This window comes from Neodiprion pinetum, chromosome 4 (assembly GCF_021155775.2).
Source record: "Neodiprion pinetum isolate iyNeoPine1 chromosome 4, iyNeoPine1.2, whole genome shotgun sequence".
In the NCBI taxonomy this organism is placed as follows: domain Eukaryota; kingdom Metazoa; phylum Arthropoda; class Insecta; order Hymenoptera; family Diprionidae; genus Neodiprion; species Neodiprion pinetum.
Genome location: NC_060235.2, coordinates 33575652 through 33596754, shown reverse-complemented (window position 1 = coordinate 33596754; position 21103 = coordinate 33575652). Strand labels below are relative to the sequence as shown.

General features: G+C 36.1%; 1 protein-coding gene across 2 annotated transcripts in view; it reads left to right on the top strand.

The window, feature by feature from the left end:
• The window catches only part of tweek (transmembrane protein KIAA1109 homolog tweek), a 35433-nt gene that overhangs the window by 4383 nt on the left and 9947 nt on the right, over positions 1 to 21103 (top strand). Inside the window, exons 6-40 of one of the 2 annotated variants that reach the window (XM_046621902.2) lie at positions 106 to 392; positions 537 to 840; positions 3640 to 3969; positions 4201 to 4573; positions 4703 to 5203; positions 5329 to 5587; positions 5732 to 6067; positions 6196 to 6272; positions 6455 to 6788; positions 6944 to 7125; positions 7278 to 7503; positions 7654 to 8042; positions 8124 to 8285; positions 8347 to 8472; positions 10888 to 11026; positions 11757 to 11999; positions 12424 to 12683; positions 12806 to 12835; positions 12965 to 13268; positions 13389 to 13787; positions 13883 to 14395; positions 14490 to 14905; positions 14984 to 15422; positions 15513 to 15760; positions 16482 to 17179; positions 17259 to 17419; positions 17483 to 17691; positions 18000 to 18229; positions 18325 to 18543; positions 18636 to 18707; positions 18787 to 18942; positions 19143 to 19322; positions 19862 to 20063; positions 20157 to 20539; positions 20615 to 21024. In XM_046621902.2, the coding sequence (XP_046477858.1) occupies positions 106 to 392; positions 537 to 840; positions 3640 to 3969; positions 4201 to 4573; positions 4703 to 5203; positions 5329 to 5587; positions 5732 to 6067; positions 6196 to 6272; positions 6455 to 6788; positions 6944 to 7125; positions 7278 to 7503; positions 7654 to 8042; positions 8124 to 8285; positions 8347 to 8472; positions 10888 to 11026; positions 11757 to 11999; positions 12424 to 12683; positions 12806 to 12835; positions 12965 to 13268; positions 13389 to 13787; positions 13883 to 14395; positions 14490 to 14905; positions 14984 to 15422; positions 15513 to 15760; positions 16482 to 17179; positions 17259 to 17419; positions 17483 to 17691; positions 18000 to 18229; positions 18325 to 18543; positions 18636 to 18707; positions 18787 to 18942; positions 19143 to 19322; positions 19862 to 20063; positions 20157 to 20539; positions 20615 to 21024 (9797 nt within the window). The remainder of the gene's footprint in view (positions 1 to 105; positions 393 to 536; positions 841 to 3639; positions 3970 to 4200; positions 4574 to 4702; positions 5204 to 5328; positions 5588 to 5731; positions 6068 to 6195; positions 6273 to 6454; positions 6789 to 6943; positions 7126 to 7277; positions 7504 to 7653; positions 8043 to 8123; positions 8286 to 8346; positions 8473 to 10887; positions 11027 to 11756; positions 12000 to 12423; positions 12684 to 12805; positions 12836 to 12964; positions 13269 to 13388; positions 13788 to 13882; positions 14396 to 14489; positions 14906 to 14983; positions 15423 to 15512; positions 15761 to 16481; positions 17180 to 17258; positions 17420 to 17482; positions 17692 to 17999; positions 18230 to 18324; positions 18544 to 18635; positions 18708 to 18786; positions 18943 to 19142; positions 19323 to 19861; positions 20064 to 20156; positions 20540 to 20614; positions 21025 to 21103) is intronic. The other variant, XM_069134958.1, reaches the window with a different exon arrangement.

Here is a 21103-nt window from a genome sequence, read left to right as displayed (position 1 = left end):
GTAATCAGGATGTTTAATATTTGCGTACAGATTTGTTGAATCAAAAATATTTATTTTTTCACATTATTTTTAATTTGGATAACCATTGACTATTGAATACTACAGGTGTCCTACTTCAGAAGACATAAAGTATAGAATGACAAGAGTATCGTTAGATGCCATTGACTTATATCTGCAAGAAGCTGGAACAGCCATTCAGATTTGGATGTCACCCATTCGTGTATCAACTTGTAATCTTCATGGCCAGCAAGTGAAGTCAGGTGTTACTGGAGTCTTACCTGCGATACTAGTTCGCCAGTTTGTGTCAGCAGCTGAACATTTTGCAAATGCCACTAACACAAACACAACTGGAAGCGGTCGATCACATAATAACACAAGCAGTCGTATGTCAGGTGAAAAAAATTATTCTTCAAAACCTTGATAAACAAAAATTCAGTGCAATGGTTACTAAAGAATATTATGAAAAATGGACCACCATTAATTTTCTCATTCAATGCTTTGTGAACCTAAATAATGATTTTCTCTTGTAATAATAGGTGATGGATCCGATATTTGGCTTGAGGCGGGCTCAGTATCTTTAGGTCCAGTTATAATAGAAGCAGCTATTTCATTGCCGACACCAGAACACAATTTACATTTGGTGCAGAATAAATATTTAAAAATACACGATGAAAGAACGAAACGATTGTGGTTTTTATGGCCTGTAGAAAGTGGTGTAAAAGCAGCAAAATGTGGGTGCATCGGTGGCTGCGCATTTTTTGGCAATAATAAAAATGGCACAAGATTTTTTAAACCGAGTTACCACGATTTGCAGGATGGTATCAATGTCGCTGCATATAGGTGAGCTAATCAGATCTTTCAATTGAGAATATACAAACCCATTTTACTATGTGCGAACGATAAAAATAATGACACACATGAACTTCTTATAAAGGGGTAGCCGAGGTAGTAAGTGCGAGAACAGAAAATTTACTTCCCTATATAAATCTGCATTTCTTTTCTTCATAGTACCACAAAAAGTTGTTAAAATGCCATTTTCAATATCGATAATTGTAATTCATTGATAGTCCAATTGATCACGGAGTTGTTGAATTCTCTGTCTTTGATTTTGAATCAATAGTTTATAAGATTCTACTTCGTCCCTCATGTTATCGATCAAAGTCTTCATGTCCCATGAGGCATTTTTTCCATCATCATCGCAGATTGAGAATTTCCATTCATTTGCATCAGCTATTTTTTCAGTGAGCATTTCCCCTCGCTGGGCTTCTTCAACAACTAAATTCTCAGTCTGTTTTATATTTGTTATCATGTCGGCCAAAAGTTGTTCATTCTGTTTTGGCACATCTTCTATTACTTCATTGGTAGTCAGGTACATTATCTCTTCAACGTTTGAGAGGATTTCGTTCCACTCCCTGTATTGATAATGGTATCGTACAATACGTTAGTTCCAGTGCATCTGGGATGTACATCTTTATGTTCATATCGCCAAATATTTTTAACTAACATGATTATCGAATATCTATGATGTACCTGTAAACTGCTCGAGCTTTGTTGTACTCTGCCTTTCCAAATTGTACTTCTTTATAGACTTCTGATCTTATACTTTCGATTAAGTTTTGTTCCCTTCGTTTACCTCTCATCAGAATAGCTTGCCTGTCTTCTGCTAGAATATCCAGAAAAGCTGCTATGGCCTGTTCAGGGTATGTACCTGATAGTCTGGTCATATCAGTTTCAGGAGGTGGTCGTGTTACAGCTAATTTCCACATAGACTCTGTTGTTTCCCCTGAAGTTCCCATACAGGACTCGGATGGTACAGCAGATGCCATCATACATTCTTCCATTTCAGCCAAAAGATGTCGACGTTTTTCCTCTTGTTGTCTTTACAGATTTTACAGCATCCACAAATATTAAAGAACGGACATTGTACATTTTTTTGATCAACCATATTTTGAGGTCTTGGATATCAATTTGTAATCGTTGCAATTATAAACTTTTATTACATGTTGATTATTACTTTTTTGCCAGTGAAGTTTCAGTTTGGTTAATTTAAACACCATTTTCAAATTTGACATAAAGCCATATGAACTATGATGTATGTCTGTTTACTTTTTTATTCAGCAAAGCGAGTGAGAATATATGCCCTGCATTAGTTTGCCTATAAGGGCCGAAATCGAATCAAAATTTTTGGGTGAATTTTCTCATGACTTTTCTACGCTGCACACGGATCTGAAACTACTCGGTACTATTAATTGCTGGTAATTCTCACCTGACAACCAGCTTTTGTCTCAGGATTTCTAATATCTTCAAATGTTGTTGTTCTGGTTTCAATTTGAAAAGGTGACTCATCTTCGGAACTTTTTTTAAATCTTGGCTCAGTCTGCTGACAAGAAAATTAACTAAATCATTTTCTCCAGATGGCGGACCTCTGATTTCATCGTCAATTTGTTTCAAAAGCACATCAAAGTAGTCCACTTCTTCCTTATTACGTCCGCATGGTTTGCCCATATCAGTCTTCAATTGATCATAAAGTTGTACGATATCGCCTGTAAGAAGTGGTATTAAGTATACTGTTTTCAGGCGTGATTCTGTTTCTGCACTCATGCGTTATTATCTTTATTATTTAAAGTTTTATTTAATCGAGAGTCGCAATGAAAATAGTTTCAATTTTTACATAGATCTTACCAGAAACCTTCGCTTCAATATTCCGAATGTAAAAATCTTCCATTTGTGACTCTGTCGGATGATCACCAAGGCTAAAGGTTGAAAGTTTATGTAAAGCCTTAATATGGTGTAATTTGGATTTATTCGTTGCACATGGTATGATTGTCATATCTTCTGCTGGATCTGATTTCTTATCGATATTTAAAGCAACAAATGCATACGTTCCTCGATTATCAGGTAGACATCGTGTTGCTACATATGTTCTACCATCAGCTGAACGCTCTTGAAAATCCTCAATTATTTTACCTACGGGGAAAAAAGTCGATTGTATTGATCCTTGCTCACTATTCTGTAATATTTGATACTTTGACTCAAGTTTTTTCTTGAAGACATTGTTACACTATTCTTTTCAATTTTCATACCTACTACATTTTCTCCACCATCTATAATAGATGCCTCCGCCGGTGGAGGACCAAACACTCCTGTTGCTGTAGGTAGAGGCCCATCGGCAGGTGCTTTTAAGAATGGCCCAGCCATTTTTCCTTCTTGCATATTCATTAGCAAATGTAAGAGATACAAATTTCTATTCCGTTTTTGAGATATACCCTGTACCTTTTCACCACACAACTTTGAAAGCCATTGAGTACACAGCGTTATATCTCTTTGATCGACAATTTGAGGGAAATAGGTTTTTGTCAGAGACATAAACAGGAGGAAATCACGATCAAGATTTTCTTCAATTTCCATTTCTTCAGCCATGACTAATTGTGATTTAAAATATCAAATCAACACATAAAATGAGTACAAATTTCTAAATCTAATTTGTTGGAACTGGTCAAATAATGTACATGACATTTTTGACATTGACAGATTTCATGGTAAAAGCATAGATATAGATATTAATAGATGTTATACTGCAATTCTCTTTTGTTAAACATCGTGTGTTTCTGTATGTAATATTATGGAATTATATTATAGAATTTATGAAACTGGGAAAGAAAAGGGCTTTGGACAATCTATTTTGCACGAAGGCCAACTAGTGTTTCACACACCCCCCTACAGCCTGCAAGATGTATCATTGCAAGACGTTCATTATCCAAATGCAAGTCTTAAAGTAACAGTTGTTCCTGACGAAGCTAAAAGTCCTAAAGCAGGGTTCGAGAGGTCAAGATCAACAATCGATCATAGTAAAAACTCGAGTAAGGAAGGAAACAGTAGTACTAAACTAAGTACAGCTTCGGTCAGCCCGTTGGTCGGCGTGGCAGAAAGGAAACCCCTAGGGCGAAGATTTTCTTACACATCTATGCGGTAATCACATGTTAATGATCATTTTCATTATGTGCTCAGAATTTATCAGTAAAAATTGTGTTTCTTTATTATTTGCTCAATGTCAAATTTTTCTAGAGTTTGTAGGACTGTACCATATCGTAAATGCTGTGTTAAATATATTTGTTGTAGCATATTTAAAAAAATTTTTAATTTACATATCAAAATTAAATTTTTGAATCATGGAAGCAAATTATGTTTTATCCAACATAGGGGAACGAACATGAACGATGTTCCATACGCTCGCCTAGTTGATGCCAGTCCCACAGTACAACTGCCGCAAAAGCTTGATTCGGACTCTAAATTAAATACAGAACGAAGTAAATCAATACTAAATGTTCCTGAAATTGAAACTGCACCAAAAAGTAGTGCCTCAGATTCAAAACTAGCTGTTGATTACTTTCACACACCAGCCAGAGAGTGTTTGCAGCAAAGCAGTAGCCCACAATCCCTACCAACTGTTCCAACGGAACAGACTCCACCAACTACACAAAAATTAGCGAGCAAAAAAGATGGTGTCAATGTTTCGGAGTCTCACCATTCACTATGTGCAAGATCGGATTCTGAAGAACGTTTAAGACAAGAGGTGCGATGTTTACAAATTTAGATAATAAATTTAATCCATCATTCTGGGCTAACCGAAAATGATAAAGTGTGCGGCCCTAGTAAACTTAAAAGTATTGAGAAGTAATTTTTCAATGTTTCACACACTCAGGTACAGAGAACAATATCTATGTCATCTGAAAACCATTCTGAAGCATTTTACTCTGCGGATGAAGACATCAGTCATGGCTTAGGTGGAAGCCGAACCTCCAGCCTTCGACAGTCTATTGTTGGTTCTGGTACTGTCTTGAATCATAGTGAAACCATGAAAAAGAAGTTTTCCTCAGATTTGTCGATAGTTGAAAGTTCTACAAACGCAAATCGCACCGTAGTAGGAAAAGCGCATACCTTAGAGAGAACTAAGACACAAAACTTGCACTCTAAGAAAAGTTCGAAGGTGAACAGAAATGCTAGTTTCAGAAGTGTAGTCGATACTAACGAAGCTGGCATCTTAATTGATACATCTGACAGTCATTCTGTATCCTCAACAAGTTTTATATCAGCTATGTCATCACAAGAGGACATGACATTGGTGAATCTACACATGCAAGTTAATAAACCCATTGTTGATTCTCCACTGTTGATGTCAAGCTATGTTAGTCATCTGACTCAGGTAAGCCTCTGCAATTTCTCTTCGCGTTTTATATGTTTATAGTGGCATCCAGTAAAGCTATAATAGAGTTGGTTAAAAAAAGAAAATTAATTAGTGCTCTTATTTTTTTGCTTATACCATATTAGGTTCGGTGTTCAAACTGGGTCCAATCATCATTACCTTGTAGTGGTGATGCTTTCACCACGCCCTTATTTCAACGGACTGAAGATGGCAGATTGGTATACATTGGTGGACGTTATGTGCCGAAATTCGATGCAGTCACTGATGGTTTCACATCTTTGAAGATGATTACTAGAATTGACGGATCACCCAGAGCAAGTTCCTCTACCAAGACACCAACGCATCCTTATATTTGGGATAGTTCGGCATTGATTCAGTCTGAAGGTAAACTTATAAATTATAATTGGACGATGCTTTTGTCAATTTTATACGCACAAATATGAATAAGCTTCGATATTTCTTTAATTTTAGGCTCGTATGACGCTCTGATTGCAAAATGTTTTGTAATTCAATGATATTACTTTTCAGGTGATAACAATGATACCGCACATGATGAAGAAGAATTATTGACTGTTCAGCACGAAACCGGTTCTCGTACAACTGTTATTCTGAAACTTAAAGGTGATATTGATATTATGTTGAGTCCAATGGTATTGGAATCGTTACAGCGCTTTATTGATGCCATAATACCAACATTGGCTACTTTGCATCCATTAACAATCTTAAATCACCTTCACAATGAATGTCTTGGGAGAGTTGAAGACGCCAATATTTTGAAACAGGATCAGAGTTTATCCTACTGGAGCCAAGTGCAAACTAGTTCCAAACGATCAACTGCTGAAAGGAATATAAAAAACGGAAATGGTAAGTATCAAATTTTGGCATTTTCAATACCATTTTGCTTGTGTTGTTAATTTTTTTCATTGACTATACGAAATAAAATTTATTACCCAAACATTTGTTAATAAAGTTGTTAATTCATTTTTTTACAGTCCAAGTTGCACTACAAACCAGTGTTTACGAAGAAAGTATTACTACCCAAGTACAGGGTACTATAATTTTACCAAAGGTGATCTTATTTATAGTGACTTACTTTGTAATTTAAGAAATATAATGAACAAGCTAGTTTTCATCACGATTAATTCAGAAAGTAACTAAAATCTTATTATGGCAATAATAGGAAATGAATTTAAGTTTGATCATACAATGTTATACCTATTTACTGAACATCCATACTGTTTTATTGAACAGATGAATATAACATTGTTACAAGCATCAGTTGTCGAAGAGATTATTTCATTCTCTGCATTGGATAATATTCGAGACTTGACTTGCGTTTCATTGTTTGCCATTTGCTTTGACAATGTTACGACAAGATTTTATATTGGCAAACAAGCAAGAGAAGTAGTACAAACATTTTATAAGCCAGCAGTACAACCTAATCAGAAGAAGGTGAATAAAATTAGTAAAGCCTTTTTACCTGCACATCAAACTGCTGCCGTCACTGACATTATTGGTGGAGAACCAGTTTATATTGAAACATCAGAAAAACAACAAGAAGAAACTATAGTCACTTTAAATATTGGTAAGAAGCATTAGTGCCCAGCATTTCGGGCACGTAATATTGTTAAATAATTAAATTACGAAACTTGATAAAATCGTTGGATAACAACATATAACGATACACCTATAATATAACTTGCACGTCTAATCACATTTTTATTTGATTCGATTACATAGGAAAGGTTCATACACAATTACGTCGACTCCGAAATGAATCGTCAATATTGAAAGATGCAGTAATAACAGCTATACCTGTACATTACTCCAAAGTGTTGTTTACATGTACACGGATAACTTCGCCCTTAAAATGTGTTGACTATTACCTGCATCAACCTGTTGATGAAAAAGATAAATATTGCGTAAGTATTTCCTTTCACTGAACAATCATTGTGGCTAGCGCCATCTTTTTAATATTTTCTTGTTTATTCTTGTGTTATTCTATGTACAAGTATTATTTATAAAATCATGTTATAATTACAAAAATTCAATATCACTCCTAATCGTATCTTAGAAACAAACCGGTCCATCCCAGGCAACTGAAGAATTCACAGTGGGCAGTGGAGAGGATAAATTAGGATTTATAATGTTTGAATGCGGGTTGGAAGGGATTTCATTGAAATGTGTTAAGAGATCACAATTTGAGAAAGGTGACAATGGGCACGAGGATGAGAAATCAGAAACGGAAATTTTTTGTACAGATAGCATCAAAAGCCGTGATGAACTAGAAAATACCATTGGTATGGCTATTGTTGTATATATATACTGTCTGTTAATCCCACTTTTTTATATTAAATAGTTTTCATTTACTTTATTTTCGTTGAATTGATATGTATCCTGCTCATTATAATTAAGTATAGCAGATTTTTTGATCGTCAAAATGATTTCAGCTTCAACATCGGCAACAGCAGAACCAGATGTGGGTGCGACAAATACTTCTAATGCAACGCAAATAAATACCAGTGCTACATGCACTAGCCTTGTCACCAAAGAGACTAATGGCAATACAAGCTCGTGCATTATAGAACTAAAAACGGTGTGGTTCAATTTTGCTGCTCCACCAAGAACTCCGATAACTAGGAAAATCGATTACACTAGATTGGATTGGAATCTATTGAGCACAGCATCCCCAGCTATAAATGCCTGGATGAATCCCAGCAACAGATTTGCCATTAGAGTTGTACACATGGTTAAAAGCATGTATCGAAGGTCTACTGCCATCGTGGCCTGTCTCATGGCTGAAGCATTGGATGTACAGGGTATCCACATGCCAACAAAAGTTAGTCAAAAACTATATGTCAGTATATTCCATTGAACGTAGAACATATCAAGCAAATCGAGTATTTCAAACACTTCACAGAGTCGATATGGAAGATTAACACCACTAGCCAAAACTTTACAAGAAGATCCATCTTGTCAATTAGGCAGTATATTACAAAATTACGTTCTACTGTCCGATCTTTCTACAATTGAGGCAAACTTAAGAACAGCAGATCTACCTCCACTGTCTACCCTTCGTCAGGTAATGGTTGCAACTGAAATGGTTATTAAATGGTTTGTCTAATAAATCTAACCGGTTTCAGGGTGTTATAGTGTTGAGCAGACAGTGGAAAAATGTACTTTACACTCCTTTACTTTTGGAGCATAACTACAAAATGAAGCATGTCAAGCCTCTGAACGTCACATTTGCTGTACCCGATCCTGATGAGGTAGTATGCTTTATTATATATGTTTGGTCTACTTATCACATTATTTCATGAAATCGAATAACCGACTTATCTTCTGTTGAAAATTTGTCCTTGAATTTCATTACGACGAGATATCAGTGGGTGTTTTCTTGTGGTCTTTTTATTTTTCAGTATCGATAGTAGTTATTTATAAGAAAGTAACAATAGTTCTGTGTTATGCAAAATAAAGGGCAAAACAATGGAGGGTGATGAGAACTATGTATAATTAGGCTTCCTCAATCTATATTGATTTGAAACGATTTTTCTTTTTACTTGGAAAGTACACGCACCAAAAGTCCCTGCACAAAATTCCATGTTTTTAGGGGTTCGTCCAAGAATATTGATTGGCGACGATTATTCATAGCCTCCATCGTTTCTATCTGTATTGACTAATTGTTTTTAAATTGAGGTTTTAATGCAATCGAAGTATTCAGTATAATTGGCAGTGAAAATTTAACAAAATGCGTAATCCCTTAGGAATACTTCGTTCAGTATGTAAACAAGGCGGAGCTGGAGGAGATTGTAAACGATAGAGAAAGGAGTAAGAATTCATTTACCAAATTCATTATCTTAATTTTTATTAAAATTGATGTGCCACAGGGGATGTCTTCTGTCTGCTTGTTATTATACATAGGGAGTTATGTCAGAGATGGTTACAGTAGCTGTTTTCATGTTGTTGAATAGAGAAAATTGATTAAATGGGTTAAGGTATTGCATTCCGATGTAAATGGGTGTAAACTTTGTGCTTAGACTTTTTTGATCAATTTAGTTGAATTCCTTTCATATAAAATGCAAATATCATCAGAATATTATCTTTAATCTAATAGTACATGTGTAATACATTTACATATCATGTTAATCAATTTCTTGTTAATTTTCATTTCTATGATTACTCCTCTCTACCCTTCAACGACATGAAGCATAGCCAACATAATACAGGATGGCGACAGACTGGGAAAAACGGGATTAGTTATGGAATTATTTTATTATTTCGTCTATTGGGAAAGTCAGGGAATTGTGATGAAGCAAAGAAAAAACGTACTTTTTTTATAAATTGCTTTCAAACTTCAACTAAGCTTCGTAAATTCAGCCAAGCTGACTTTCGGAGATGGTATTTTTCAATTTCTAATTATTTGTATGAAACGAAGCGATGCTATGTGTTTTTTAATACAAATTTATACATTGAAGGTGCACAATTTCTGGAGCGTTTGGTCATAAAAACCACCCAACATTACCTAAGTTTCGTGGAAAAAGATCAGGGAATTCTCAATTTTTTTACGGGAAAAGTCGGGGAATTTTATTTGAGCAAAATTGTCGCCACCCTGTAATACATTACCATGTACAACACCCTGTGTATCATAGATATTGTATCTAAGCATAACTTCTATTTGTATAATTGAAAATGCATTCACCATGGTCCAATCTCTTATAATTAACATCGGGGTAAATCGATATCAAAAGGCTCAGAGAAAATCCATTAGCTGCCAAAATCTTCTCACATAAAATCTAATTCACGAAATATATACATTTTATAGATTAACAAGTTGCCTCAAATTCAAATATAGAATAATATGGCACTGTGCATATATTTGAGAGACTTCAAACCAGAAGTTATTATGTGAAGTGCACCACTTGTGTGACTAACACACCCTGAACATAAAATTTTTCTCTCATTTGGTAGCTTATTTGCCTGAAAAACAGAAGGTAAAATAAAATTCAGATTGCTTCTTTTAATATTAATTGCTTATAATTTACATATATTCATGTTTATTGTGTATATTTTCTGTTCAACAAAACTAATATGCTAAATTTCCCACATATACTGAACCAGTACAAAACCGGTTATTTTTTAAATAACGAATACACTAAAGAAATCCTTCACTTCGCCTATGCCTGTTAACACAGAACAAAACCATAGTGGAATATAAAAGAACTTTCAATATACTGTACACATTATACATATTGTATAATAATTGTATGTATATATACAAAATTTCTGCTGCACTATTTGACTAACAATTTATTATAACCGGTCATTGTTTCGTGTGCTGAACAAATGCCTTTTAGAACAACCATAAACATCTGCTTAGTTAAGTTTTGCCTCACCCAAGTATAAAGTTCTCAGAAAGTCTAACATTGCCACAAGAAAAGGAAAACGGTAAAATAATGTAATCAAAACCCAACCATAGTTATGCAACAATGCACAAGAGTGTTAGAGTGATATCAACTTATTCATTATTCTTTTTCAAAGCTGTATGATAGGAAATGGTATAACGAAGCTTTCACAGTAGAAACATAGTTACCATAAATAAAAGGGTCTGCATCATTGGTATCACGAAAACATTATCACTTAGGCAATTTAGAGCATAGAAAAAAAATAGGCTTGCTGATACGCAGGAAAATTTGCTGACGGATGGGGAAGGTAGTGCAGGAGACGTTGACGATCAGGAAGTGACAGATGAGTGTGCAATGCTGATCCATGCCGACCACATACACAAACATGTACAAATCAAGAGCGGCCAAGATAAAAGCCCAGGTATTTCGATCTCTGAATGAACACTAGACGATAATATCATGGACTGATTTGTCGCACTTGATCAGCTTTTTATCAGATTTCATATTTTTATTTTCGCATTACACTTCCAACAGCGTACAATATTTATTTAGATAAGAGATACAAATATTTCTTGCTTCAATTCTTATGCTTATAGACGGGCTTTTGAATGCCATGTATCATTTGCTTTGGGTGTGAATGTTTATACGATCCATTCATTGCAGAGTGTTTTTGAGTTTTATCGTTGGCCTATAAAATATTTTTAATTTATACACTTGAAGATTGACATAGTGGAACACATATCAAGCGGTTACTTTAAATACAGAAAAATGAGAAGCAGATTTCGCCTTTACTTCCACTAATTATATGTACAGCTTTTGATATTGTAAAAAAAAAAGATCTTTCTATTCTGTGTGCTTGTGCAATGTCTTATACCATTGATTTTAGAAAATGTGTTTGTTGATTCATATAGGTTGATCTTGTGGTGTCCAGAATATTATTATCATGTGAATAATTATTGCAATAACTATGAAATGCGTAGAGTACATTGCTTATTTCACAACATATAAAAAAATCGGAACTTTAGTGGCGCTGAATAAATAGAAAACTAGTGAGACGTACGACCAAAATTTTTTCTATGGAATTATGGGCTCTCGTAGTTTGCCTATAATGTTTCTCAATAATAGTGTGTGGTTTGCTGTGGTATAACCAGGTATGTGTGGCGATGGTTTGACGGTTCCTGTAAGCTCTCCTCGGGGACGAGATACCACTCCTTTGCCAACACCAGTTCCTGGTCCGGATTCACTCACTTCTCCCTCTCCGCCATTAGCTCCACCTAGGAGAGGGAGATCATTGCAACCTACACAAGTACCCGCGAGCACACGAGCAAGTATTGTTTTTCCATTACTTGCAAGTGGCGGGCTGTTCCATCCGCCGCGTGAGACTAACAATATTAGTAAGTCATCGCGGTAGATCCTTGCATGATATCAGGAATGTTTAGTTTCTTCTGATACCTTAGGTGGATTATTAATTTTATTGACGAAATGATAATTGTAGGGGATTACTTTTATTGCTTACATGATCCTTAACACTACAATGTAAATACAATAACAAAACACCCCTTTGTATCATACGGTAGTAATTGATGAGTTAATTCCGTGTTCAAAATATTAGTCCTTGTTACTCTGTCCATTCTGTATTATATTTTACTATTGTGTTATGTTTCGTTATAAATCTAAGATCATTTCAAGATTATGTATTGGCTTATGAAAATGATCAAATATGCATATACATAGCTTGCTTAAAAATGCGCAAATATACTTTATAAGTGTATATTTTTAACTTTTTCTTCTATTGAATGGCAGCGATTGTTTTACCAGGTTACGGTGCATTACGTGAAGAAAAGTCACCACAAATTCAAGTTACCCATTCTCATCAACTCGGGTCAAACCCAAGTATTTACTCCGGTGGCATTGGTCACGGAAGTCACCACAGTATAGGAAGCTTAGATCAAGTTACTTCACCTTCTGGTCATAATGCTAACAGACCTGTAAGTGCTGGAGAAGACCTGTACAGCTGGATGGCTAAGCAACAAGATTTTATTAAAGATAACGAGAAAGGAAATCTTAAAGGAAATTGGGTGCGTATCAGACATAGATATTATCCATTAATATACATCAGTAATTTTTGAGCACTGTAAGAACTGGAAGGTTGTCAATTTAATACTAAGATAAATTTCTTGTAAAAATCTGATTTCTGCAGGTCTTTCGCACTGAGTCAAAAACTATAAAGGTATTATGTTAGCATATTAGGATATACCTACTATATCTCAAGATGCTGTTGAATTGCATATTGTCAGTTGATCTGTTATTACCTTGTACAGCAATCATTGAATTATCATATTAGACTTTATGATTTCAGGACTCTAAAATTAATACAATGACAACAGAGGATACAGAAGATTCAGACGTCCATAGTGGAACGTATCTTTATCCAATGAAAGATTCACTTCGCCTCTTAGATGCGCATTTGATTTTTGAACCACTCTTATCATCTCTGTCTGTCATGCCCCAACAAATGCTCTCAGCTATTGGATCTGGTAACACAAATAATGTTTCGTCTTTGGAGTCACTTGGATCCAATTTATCGCTAGTGGGCAGCATGGACACTATGCGCATTGACATAGTTGTCAGTGAATTCGGAAAAATGTCAGATAAAAAGAAAGGTGATTTAAATTTTTTTTCAACAAACTTTATGTATATAGAATATGTCAGAAAAATGTTACCGATCGATGTTTTATACGGAAGCGAAACTGTAAAAGTCTATAATGATTCCCTTGTTGTAGGGAATAAAAATTCAGGCAAAAAAATACCCGGTACAAAATTCTATCTTGACATACCTCCAGAGACTCCTGCATTCTTATGCGAAAAAATTGGCATTGATATTGATATAAAGGAAATGGCTGATATGACTGTCGACGATATGATTCAGAAACAAAATGTATTATACATCTCAAGAGGACAGCTGAAAAAACACACAAGCAAAGTAGTGAATTTCAGTCTGAACATTAGATACATTAGTCAGCAAGTTAACATGCCGCTGTTAAGATTGTTGCATCAAATCAGTAACATGTACCAAAATGTTAAAGAAACACAAATGGAGTTGAAAGAGCAACAACCCGAAGCAAAGAGGAATGGTAATGCAAACGTGATAGACGGGGCACCGAAGAATGGCTCTACTTCAAGTTAGTATTTTTGCTGACGATCACTCATACCAGTCTGGATATAACTTTATGCAATAATATGTTTATCGGATGATGATTTTTTATCATGCTTACAGCTTTCGAATTACAAGATCAATTATTAGTTCAAGGTAAAAAAACTGACGAAAATTTACTTGGAAGTAATCTGGATACTACTGGTCAGCCTAAAGTGATTTCTCCATCAGCAAGTATGAGGTCTCGTCCTCAAAGTTTTGCACAAAAACTGCGGAGCACTGGCAAAAGTGTGAAAGGCTATATCAATTTGAGTGAGGGTGTAATCACCCCTAATTTTGGAGCCAGTCCGAGTGGATCTGGCTTGGATAAATTCAGTGTTTTGTCAGATAAATGTAAAGATACTTCAAACTTGACGCCAAAATGTTGGAAGACCATTTATTACCTATTGGATTTGTACGCAACACGGCCAGAAACCAAGACAATCACACACAGGTTTTCTATACCTGCTGATACGTCGGATAATTCGAAGAGTGGCAGAAAGATGGATAATTTGAATGAAACAAAAGATGCTGATGTTGAAAAGGGACTGAGTCAAGACCCTAGCTCTACACCTGTTCCACCACCAAAAGAATTGAGTACGTTTGACCTTTGAGTAGTAGGAATAATACTGTTTTTGATTCTGTAGTAATACTTAAATTGTCTGACCTTGTTTTTACCTAAAATTTCCAGATCTCATCACAGGTGAACGTACAAGATTGATAATATTTGGCGTAGCTAGAATACATAGGACCAGATTGTTGGCCACTTTGAGCGGTCTGAAACTGGAAGCAGAAATAACCAGTCTACATGCAAGTTTAACACGTCGGAAAAAGTCTAGACCAGCTAGCTCAGAATGTAGTTTAACTGGCCAAATTGGTAGGACGATGATTGTATTGTTAGAGGGAGTTGCTCCAAATCAACAAACTGTGGTGAAAGTCACTGTTGGAAAATCACAAGCATTGTATTCAAGTATTACAAGACGACAAAAAGATAAAAATAGTGGATTACTGACAATTGGTGCCGTCAATATCGATATACCTCAACACCCTGTAGCGCTTCATGGTATGATGACGAGAGGTAGTAAACAACTTTCATCCACTCTACAGGTAAGCATATATTACACACATTCATTTTTTATTATATTCACTCCGTTCTCAACCTTAATAAGTTCTCTTGACCAATAGGAACTCAGAGTTACTAGAACCTCGTCCCGAATGTCCCGAGGTCAGCAACCAGAAGAAACAGATGGTGCGTCCGGTAGTCCTCATCATTATCCACCAGCACCTCCGGTTGATGTAGAAAAATCACGTCCAGTATCTAGTTTACTGGAGCCCATTGTTATGCAATTCAATATAATTTTGCAAAGCTTGAGCATAACTGCGGCACTATTGCCTTCTTTACAAGCTCAGTACAAAATGGACCAAGTCAACAGTTCTGGGATAACAGGAAGCAAGGCTAAATTTACAATAGACTTACCTCATCACAGCCTCAGTTTTACAACAAAGCTACAGGTAACTGAGGCTAACCTTCCCTCTGAGGCAAGCATCGAATTACCCAAAGTTCATGTATCAGCGGAATATATCCAAGATGGAAGTAGCAATTTGAACGATAGTAAAATTGCTGGTATGTCCTGATTTCAATTATAATGTCAAAAAGAAATGAGCACGAGATGCTTTGTTACTAGTGACTAAGTGAATTTTCTTGTTTTTTTAGATGGTGTTGTGTTAAGACAAGGCAGCTATCTCAGTGCCACCGCAGATATTGGTATATTCGAGCATTCTTTGACTACGGATCTGTTGAATCACTTAGTCTTTGTTCAAAAAGTCTTTATGAAGGAAGTCAATGAAGTGGTTCAAAAAGTTTACGGCGGTGAAAAGCCTGTTCCTATCTGGCTGGAAGATGAAGAACCGACGAGCACTAGTTTGAAGAGAATCTTGTTCTCGTTGGTAATTCGTATAAAGGTATTACACGTTTACAAAAAATATTATCAGGGTAAAGTCGTTATATTTCGAATGTTCCTTGTTGAATGTTACTTGGTAGGTATACCTTATGATTGTACCAAACATACACTTTCTGAAATAATAATCTCGATTTTAAAGCATACCTCATTAACAAGTTTAATGTATATTGTATGGACAAATATTTGGGCAAGCTTAAGGCAGCTAAATAATTCTTCATAATTTACTTTTTGTCCAACCTGCACCCAAAGTATGTCTTTCCGTGCATGTAAAGTGTGCGCAAAGTGCCATTTTCCCAACCGGTGACAAATGAGCGGGCGCAAAATGCTGGCGGGCGCAAATAACGTATCGTAAGCGGGCGCAAGAATATGTTTTGCACCCGCTTCGACGAATGACGGGCGCAAAATGAAGTGGTGTACCGCGCGAACGAATACGACCTAGCACCGCCACGCGTCGCATTCTTTGTGCACTCAAAAGCAAACTTTCGGTACAGGTTGTGGACAAAAAGTATCATGTGCACTATGAGCGGAAAGTGATGTACGCTCGTGCGAGTTTCAGCTGAGGCTCGCACTCGCGTCAATCGTTCACTTTCCGCCCTAGATACACAATCTACTATTTCTTTCATTTTATTATCTCATACGTAGCTCACCCAAATTTTGTCCACAATTCCAAGATATTACAATTGGTCTGCACCCAGTTAAATTAGAGATTGTATCTTTTGCAGCGCATTCAACTTACAGCTACAACACCTACTAATTCTGCAGTTCGTTTAGAAACTGGGGCTGTAGAATTTCAATTATCGAATAGAGTACAGAACGTCTCTGGGGCTACCCAGCCAAATCCTTACATGAAATTGTTTGGCAAAGCACAGGTTGATATTAATCTGAGTCTGGGTCAACTACTGAAGAATGTCATGTTTGAAGAGGCAGAACCAGAATTTCAGCAGTTTGCGTTTTTCAATACTAGAGTTGGCTTACGAAACGCATTTCAAGAAGAAATGGCCCAAGGAGAAGACAAGGAAGTGGTCTTAATTACGCTAAAACGACCATTGATCTACATTCAGCCAATGGCAGTTGATAAAGCGATACTTGTATGGTTGAATTATAAAAATGCTTATGAATATTGGAACGAAAAACGTGCAAATTTGAATAAAGAGGTGCTAACAGCCACTCAGCAAGTTTTTGAAAAGGTGCCATTTGGACAATTGACGAGTCAATTAAGTGCTCCTCATTTAGGAACATTGTTCTTACAACTCACTGTTGACGATATGGGAATCTGTGTACCTTTAAATTCACTTCCACCAAACAATTGGGGTTTGAGTAGAGGCTTATATGATGGAGAGTCGCGTGGAGCTGTTGTCGTAACACTCGAAAGTACAAGTATTTCTGCATGCAGTAGTGGCAGTCTTGTCAGCAAAGGAAGGTAGGATATTTCATTGATGAAGATTAATTACCAAACACTGTATAATATAATAAATTATAATAAAAATCTTTGTGTTCAGGTTTGTTGGTTTATGTTTGAGATTTGCTGAAGATTTTGAGACTTCTTTGGATGATTGGAAACCTGATATGACAGATAGTAGCATAATGAATTTATGCGTAGTGTCAGAAGGAACATACGAAGTATGCAGTAGAACTGTGGCACAAAAACAAGATAAGTCTGGTGAGTAATGTATGTGATTCACTTGTAATTGAACATTCTGCTAAATGGAATTTATTTTTATAGACAATGCAAAGTGGCTACTGAATGTTCAATGGCAAATGGAAGGTGTTGATATTCATCTTGATGTCAGCGTGGGGCAACAATTATCTGCATTAGGTCATACTTTGACAATGTTGACTGGCTCGGAAGAGGACGATAATCATATAACTGTTGATTATGATAGTGACGATGCTGATGAACAAGAGAACAGTACTAGCCAGGTTAAAAAAAAAGTATGGTTTTGTTTAGTTTCCTTATTTTTGATTTGTGATGTACTAACAGTGGCAATCTAGGTATGTGGAATCTTCTCTGAGTAACCAATTTATAACTGCTGAGTACTTGATGCCATGTGAATGTGTACCAAAGTATATTTTACTATTGTTTCTACTTTTTTGAAATCATTTCACATATCATTTCTAAAAACGACTTGTACCTAACTAACTTACTTCATCATTATGCTTTGTTACAATTATTCACTTTTTTTTTAAATCAATTTTGATAATAATGGTGACTTCATTTTTTAACTTGTTCCCATTTACAGGAAAGCATTCTAATGAAAAAATCAAAGAATTGGACCGACAATCTACCAGCTTTCGTATACGATCCCTCTCTTGACGCGAAAAAACGCTCCAAGTTGATAGAAAAAGAAATGAACGAACAAGCCAAAATAATAAATGATCTACGGTCACTAGGTGCATCCCACGGTACCATTGAACAAGAAATGAAAAGACTCAAGGAACTAGAAGTTATGGTATTTAAAGATTTTCGAAGGTATACCCTAAAAAAATTCTAAATAGTTTCACAGAAACATTTCATGATGCGAAGTATTCATACGAGGCAACTTCAACTTATTAACATTTTCACAGAGATATGATACAAAAGTTGAGGAGACAGTCTGTGAAGGCATCAGGAATAAAAGGAAAGTTAGGTCTTGGTAGCAAAAGTAATGCTTATCGTTCTCGATCATTTATTGTTCCATCACCAACACCTGAGCATCAACTTGAAAGCCCCGAAGACTTGAATGCTGACGTGAACTCTGCTAACTCTGCAAGTTTTGAAAGCAGTCCAAGAAGTGGTCCAAGCCGGTAAATCATTAATGCACTGAATACTAATTTATCACCAGCATTTATTTTGTTATAGTGTATGTTGGAAAATTACAATCATATTTCATTCGCAGATCGGCATCGCTGAGGGTTAGAGGTCTCAGTGGTCCAAGAGTTACCTTCAGTGATACCCATACAATGTGCAGGTATGTCTTTTATTCACTTCATTTCAGCAACTGAAGAACAAAACCACAGTGTAATGAACAGAATTGTATCTTTTGATAGACAGTCATCATTACCAAGTGCCGGTTCTGAGTTGAGTTTACCAGAAGGAAATTTAGAATGGCCAGATTCAATTGATATTGAAGGGGAGCAAGTGGAATTACGAAAGAAACACAGAGATACAAGCTGTGCTTCTAGCTACGATAGCATGGAAGGAAGGTATACGCTATATAGTTTGATTAAACTAAAAAGGAAACTAATATTCTTGACTATTTATGCAATCCTTGAAAATATTTTGATTTATTTTTGTATGTTGATATTATTTAAAAAATCTGTGTACTTATGTTATCACCTTTGTTACATACACGACTGAATAGACATATATTATGAGATTGTGTTTAATCTTAGTCAATTTGTAGTGCACCGCTCCTTGATTCATATGTGAGAGAACAAATGTCGTCAACTTCCTCACCACATATTATATCCCAGAAACCTCAAGAACCGAACATCGATTTTGAACTTGATGTAAAAGTGCTTATCAACAGTGGAAAGTGTGTACTTCATACCAAAGATTCTGCTAGAGAAGATGAATTAAAGTTGTGAGTACTGAAGAAATGGCTATGCCAAAATTGTCAATATGTCTTCGTCTTTGTGCACAGTAATTCGAATTGGATTAACACTTTGCCGTCCGGCGACACCACAGTGGTGACGTGCGCAAACTGTTGGCCAACGGCCGGCGACAACACAGTGGTGACGTGCGCCAACTGTTGGCCAACGGCCGGCGACAACACAGTGGTGTTGTGAGCACAGTATCGCTCGGGGTCGGTGGCAACACTATAGTGTCTTTAGCTTTCTGCTGGTGTTTTGTTTCGGTAACAATAAGTTACAATATAATAAGTAACAATAAGTTACAAGTGATCAAAGAGATTAGTAAAATTTAACAATTTATAATCTCCCGATAATGTCAAGAACGGCCGGCGACAAGTCAAGTGATCCGAATAAGCGCTGCCGGCGCCAAGCGAATAAATATTTACGAATCGTGCGGACGGCAAAGTGTTAATATGTGTAGAGTACTCTGTACCTTGATGTCAAAAAACTACCTACAAAGCATAAGGTAACAAATCCTCAATTATTACAGGCTAAGCAGAATGAAGAAAGAGAGATCCTGCTCTGGCGGAACCTTTGAATTTCAGCCAAGCAGCCCTAGCAGTAGTAGACGGCATCTTAATAGTAAAGAAAAATCATCTGCATCCAGTGCATCAAGGCTCAGATATCTACAACACACCAATGTTTCATTAGTTGACCTGACTATATTCCATATACCGGGACTGGATGTAAAGGTAGGGTGTCGTAAGCATGATTATAGTGATAAAAAAAATTAATCGTTTGATTAAGTAACAAAATGTTTAAGCTTTTATCACTTATTATTTCAGGTTCATTATGAATCCAAAACACTTCTTGAAGAATCAATATCCCCTCGATTGTCAACGGATAACAACTTGTTGAATCCGTTATCGGCGACCACTCTTCGAAAATCCGGTACTAAAAAAGCCAGCCTTTTTGCATGGATGACTCTTCAAAGTATTCCAGAAGAAACAATCATTAGCCCGCATATACTTGAATTTCTGGAGCAAACTTTGGAACCTATACCAAGCAAAACAAGTTTTCATACAGGTGGACAAACAAACACTGTATTCACTACGGAAAATACAGAAAGTTCTTCGTGGGCTGCAACAGCTGCAAGTGGAAACTATGTTTATGCAAGTTTCCCGGTTGATGTTATCGTTTACTTCCATATGCAACCCTCCACTTTTAGGTAGAATGTATATCTTTCACTTCACTTATTTGTCAGAAATATGAATACAATATGTTGAGCAACATTTTTTTCCAGATTTTCATGCTTACCAGTATCTCGTGTAGAATGTATGCTTCAATTACCTTCTCTGGATATTGTGTTTTCCTCTAAACGAGCGGAAGAAGAGTTGACTGAATTTAAAGAGTACAAATCTCCGTCCACTCAACCAATTGGCAAAGAGAGCGGCTCAGCAATTGGCGGTTTGTCAGTAACTGGCTGTCTTGCAGATTTTTCTGTTTATATATTTCATCCTTATGGTGGTGGGAAAAAATCCGCACTAAAAGAAGCTCAATGGTCGCCATTATCGGACAGCGAACGAAAGGATTCTTTGAGTATCAATGTTGAGTTTGTGAAGTTTCATTTATCCAGGAGTCGAAAATTAAATTTTCCGAATGAACAGATTAAAAAAGGCACAGACACCAGTAGGGCAGTCATAAGGTTTTCAAGTATGTTTTCAATCCTACTAAAAATCATGTATTACATGAGTTGGAAAAGTAGTTATAAATCTCGAAATCATTGATTTCA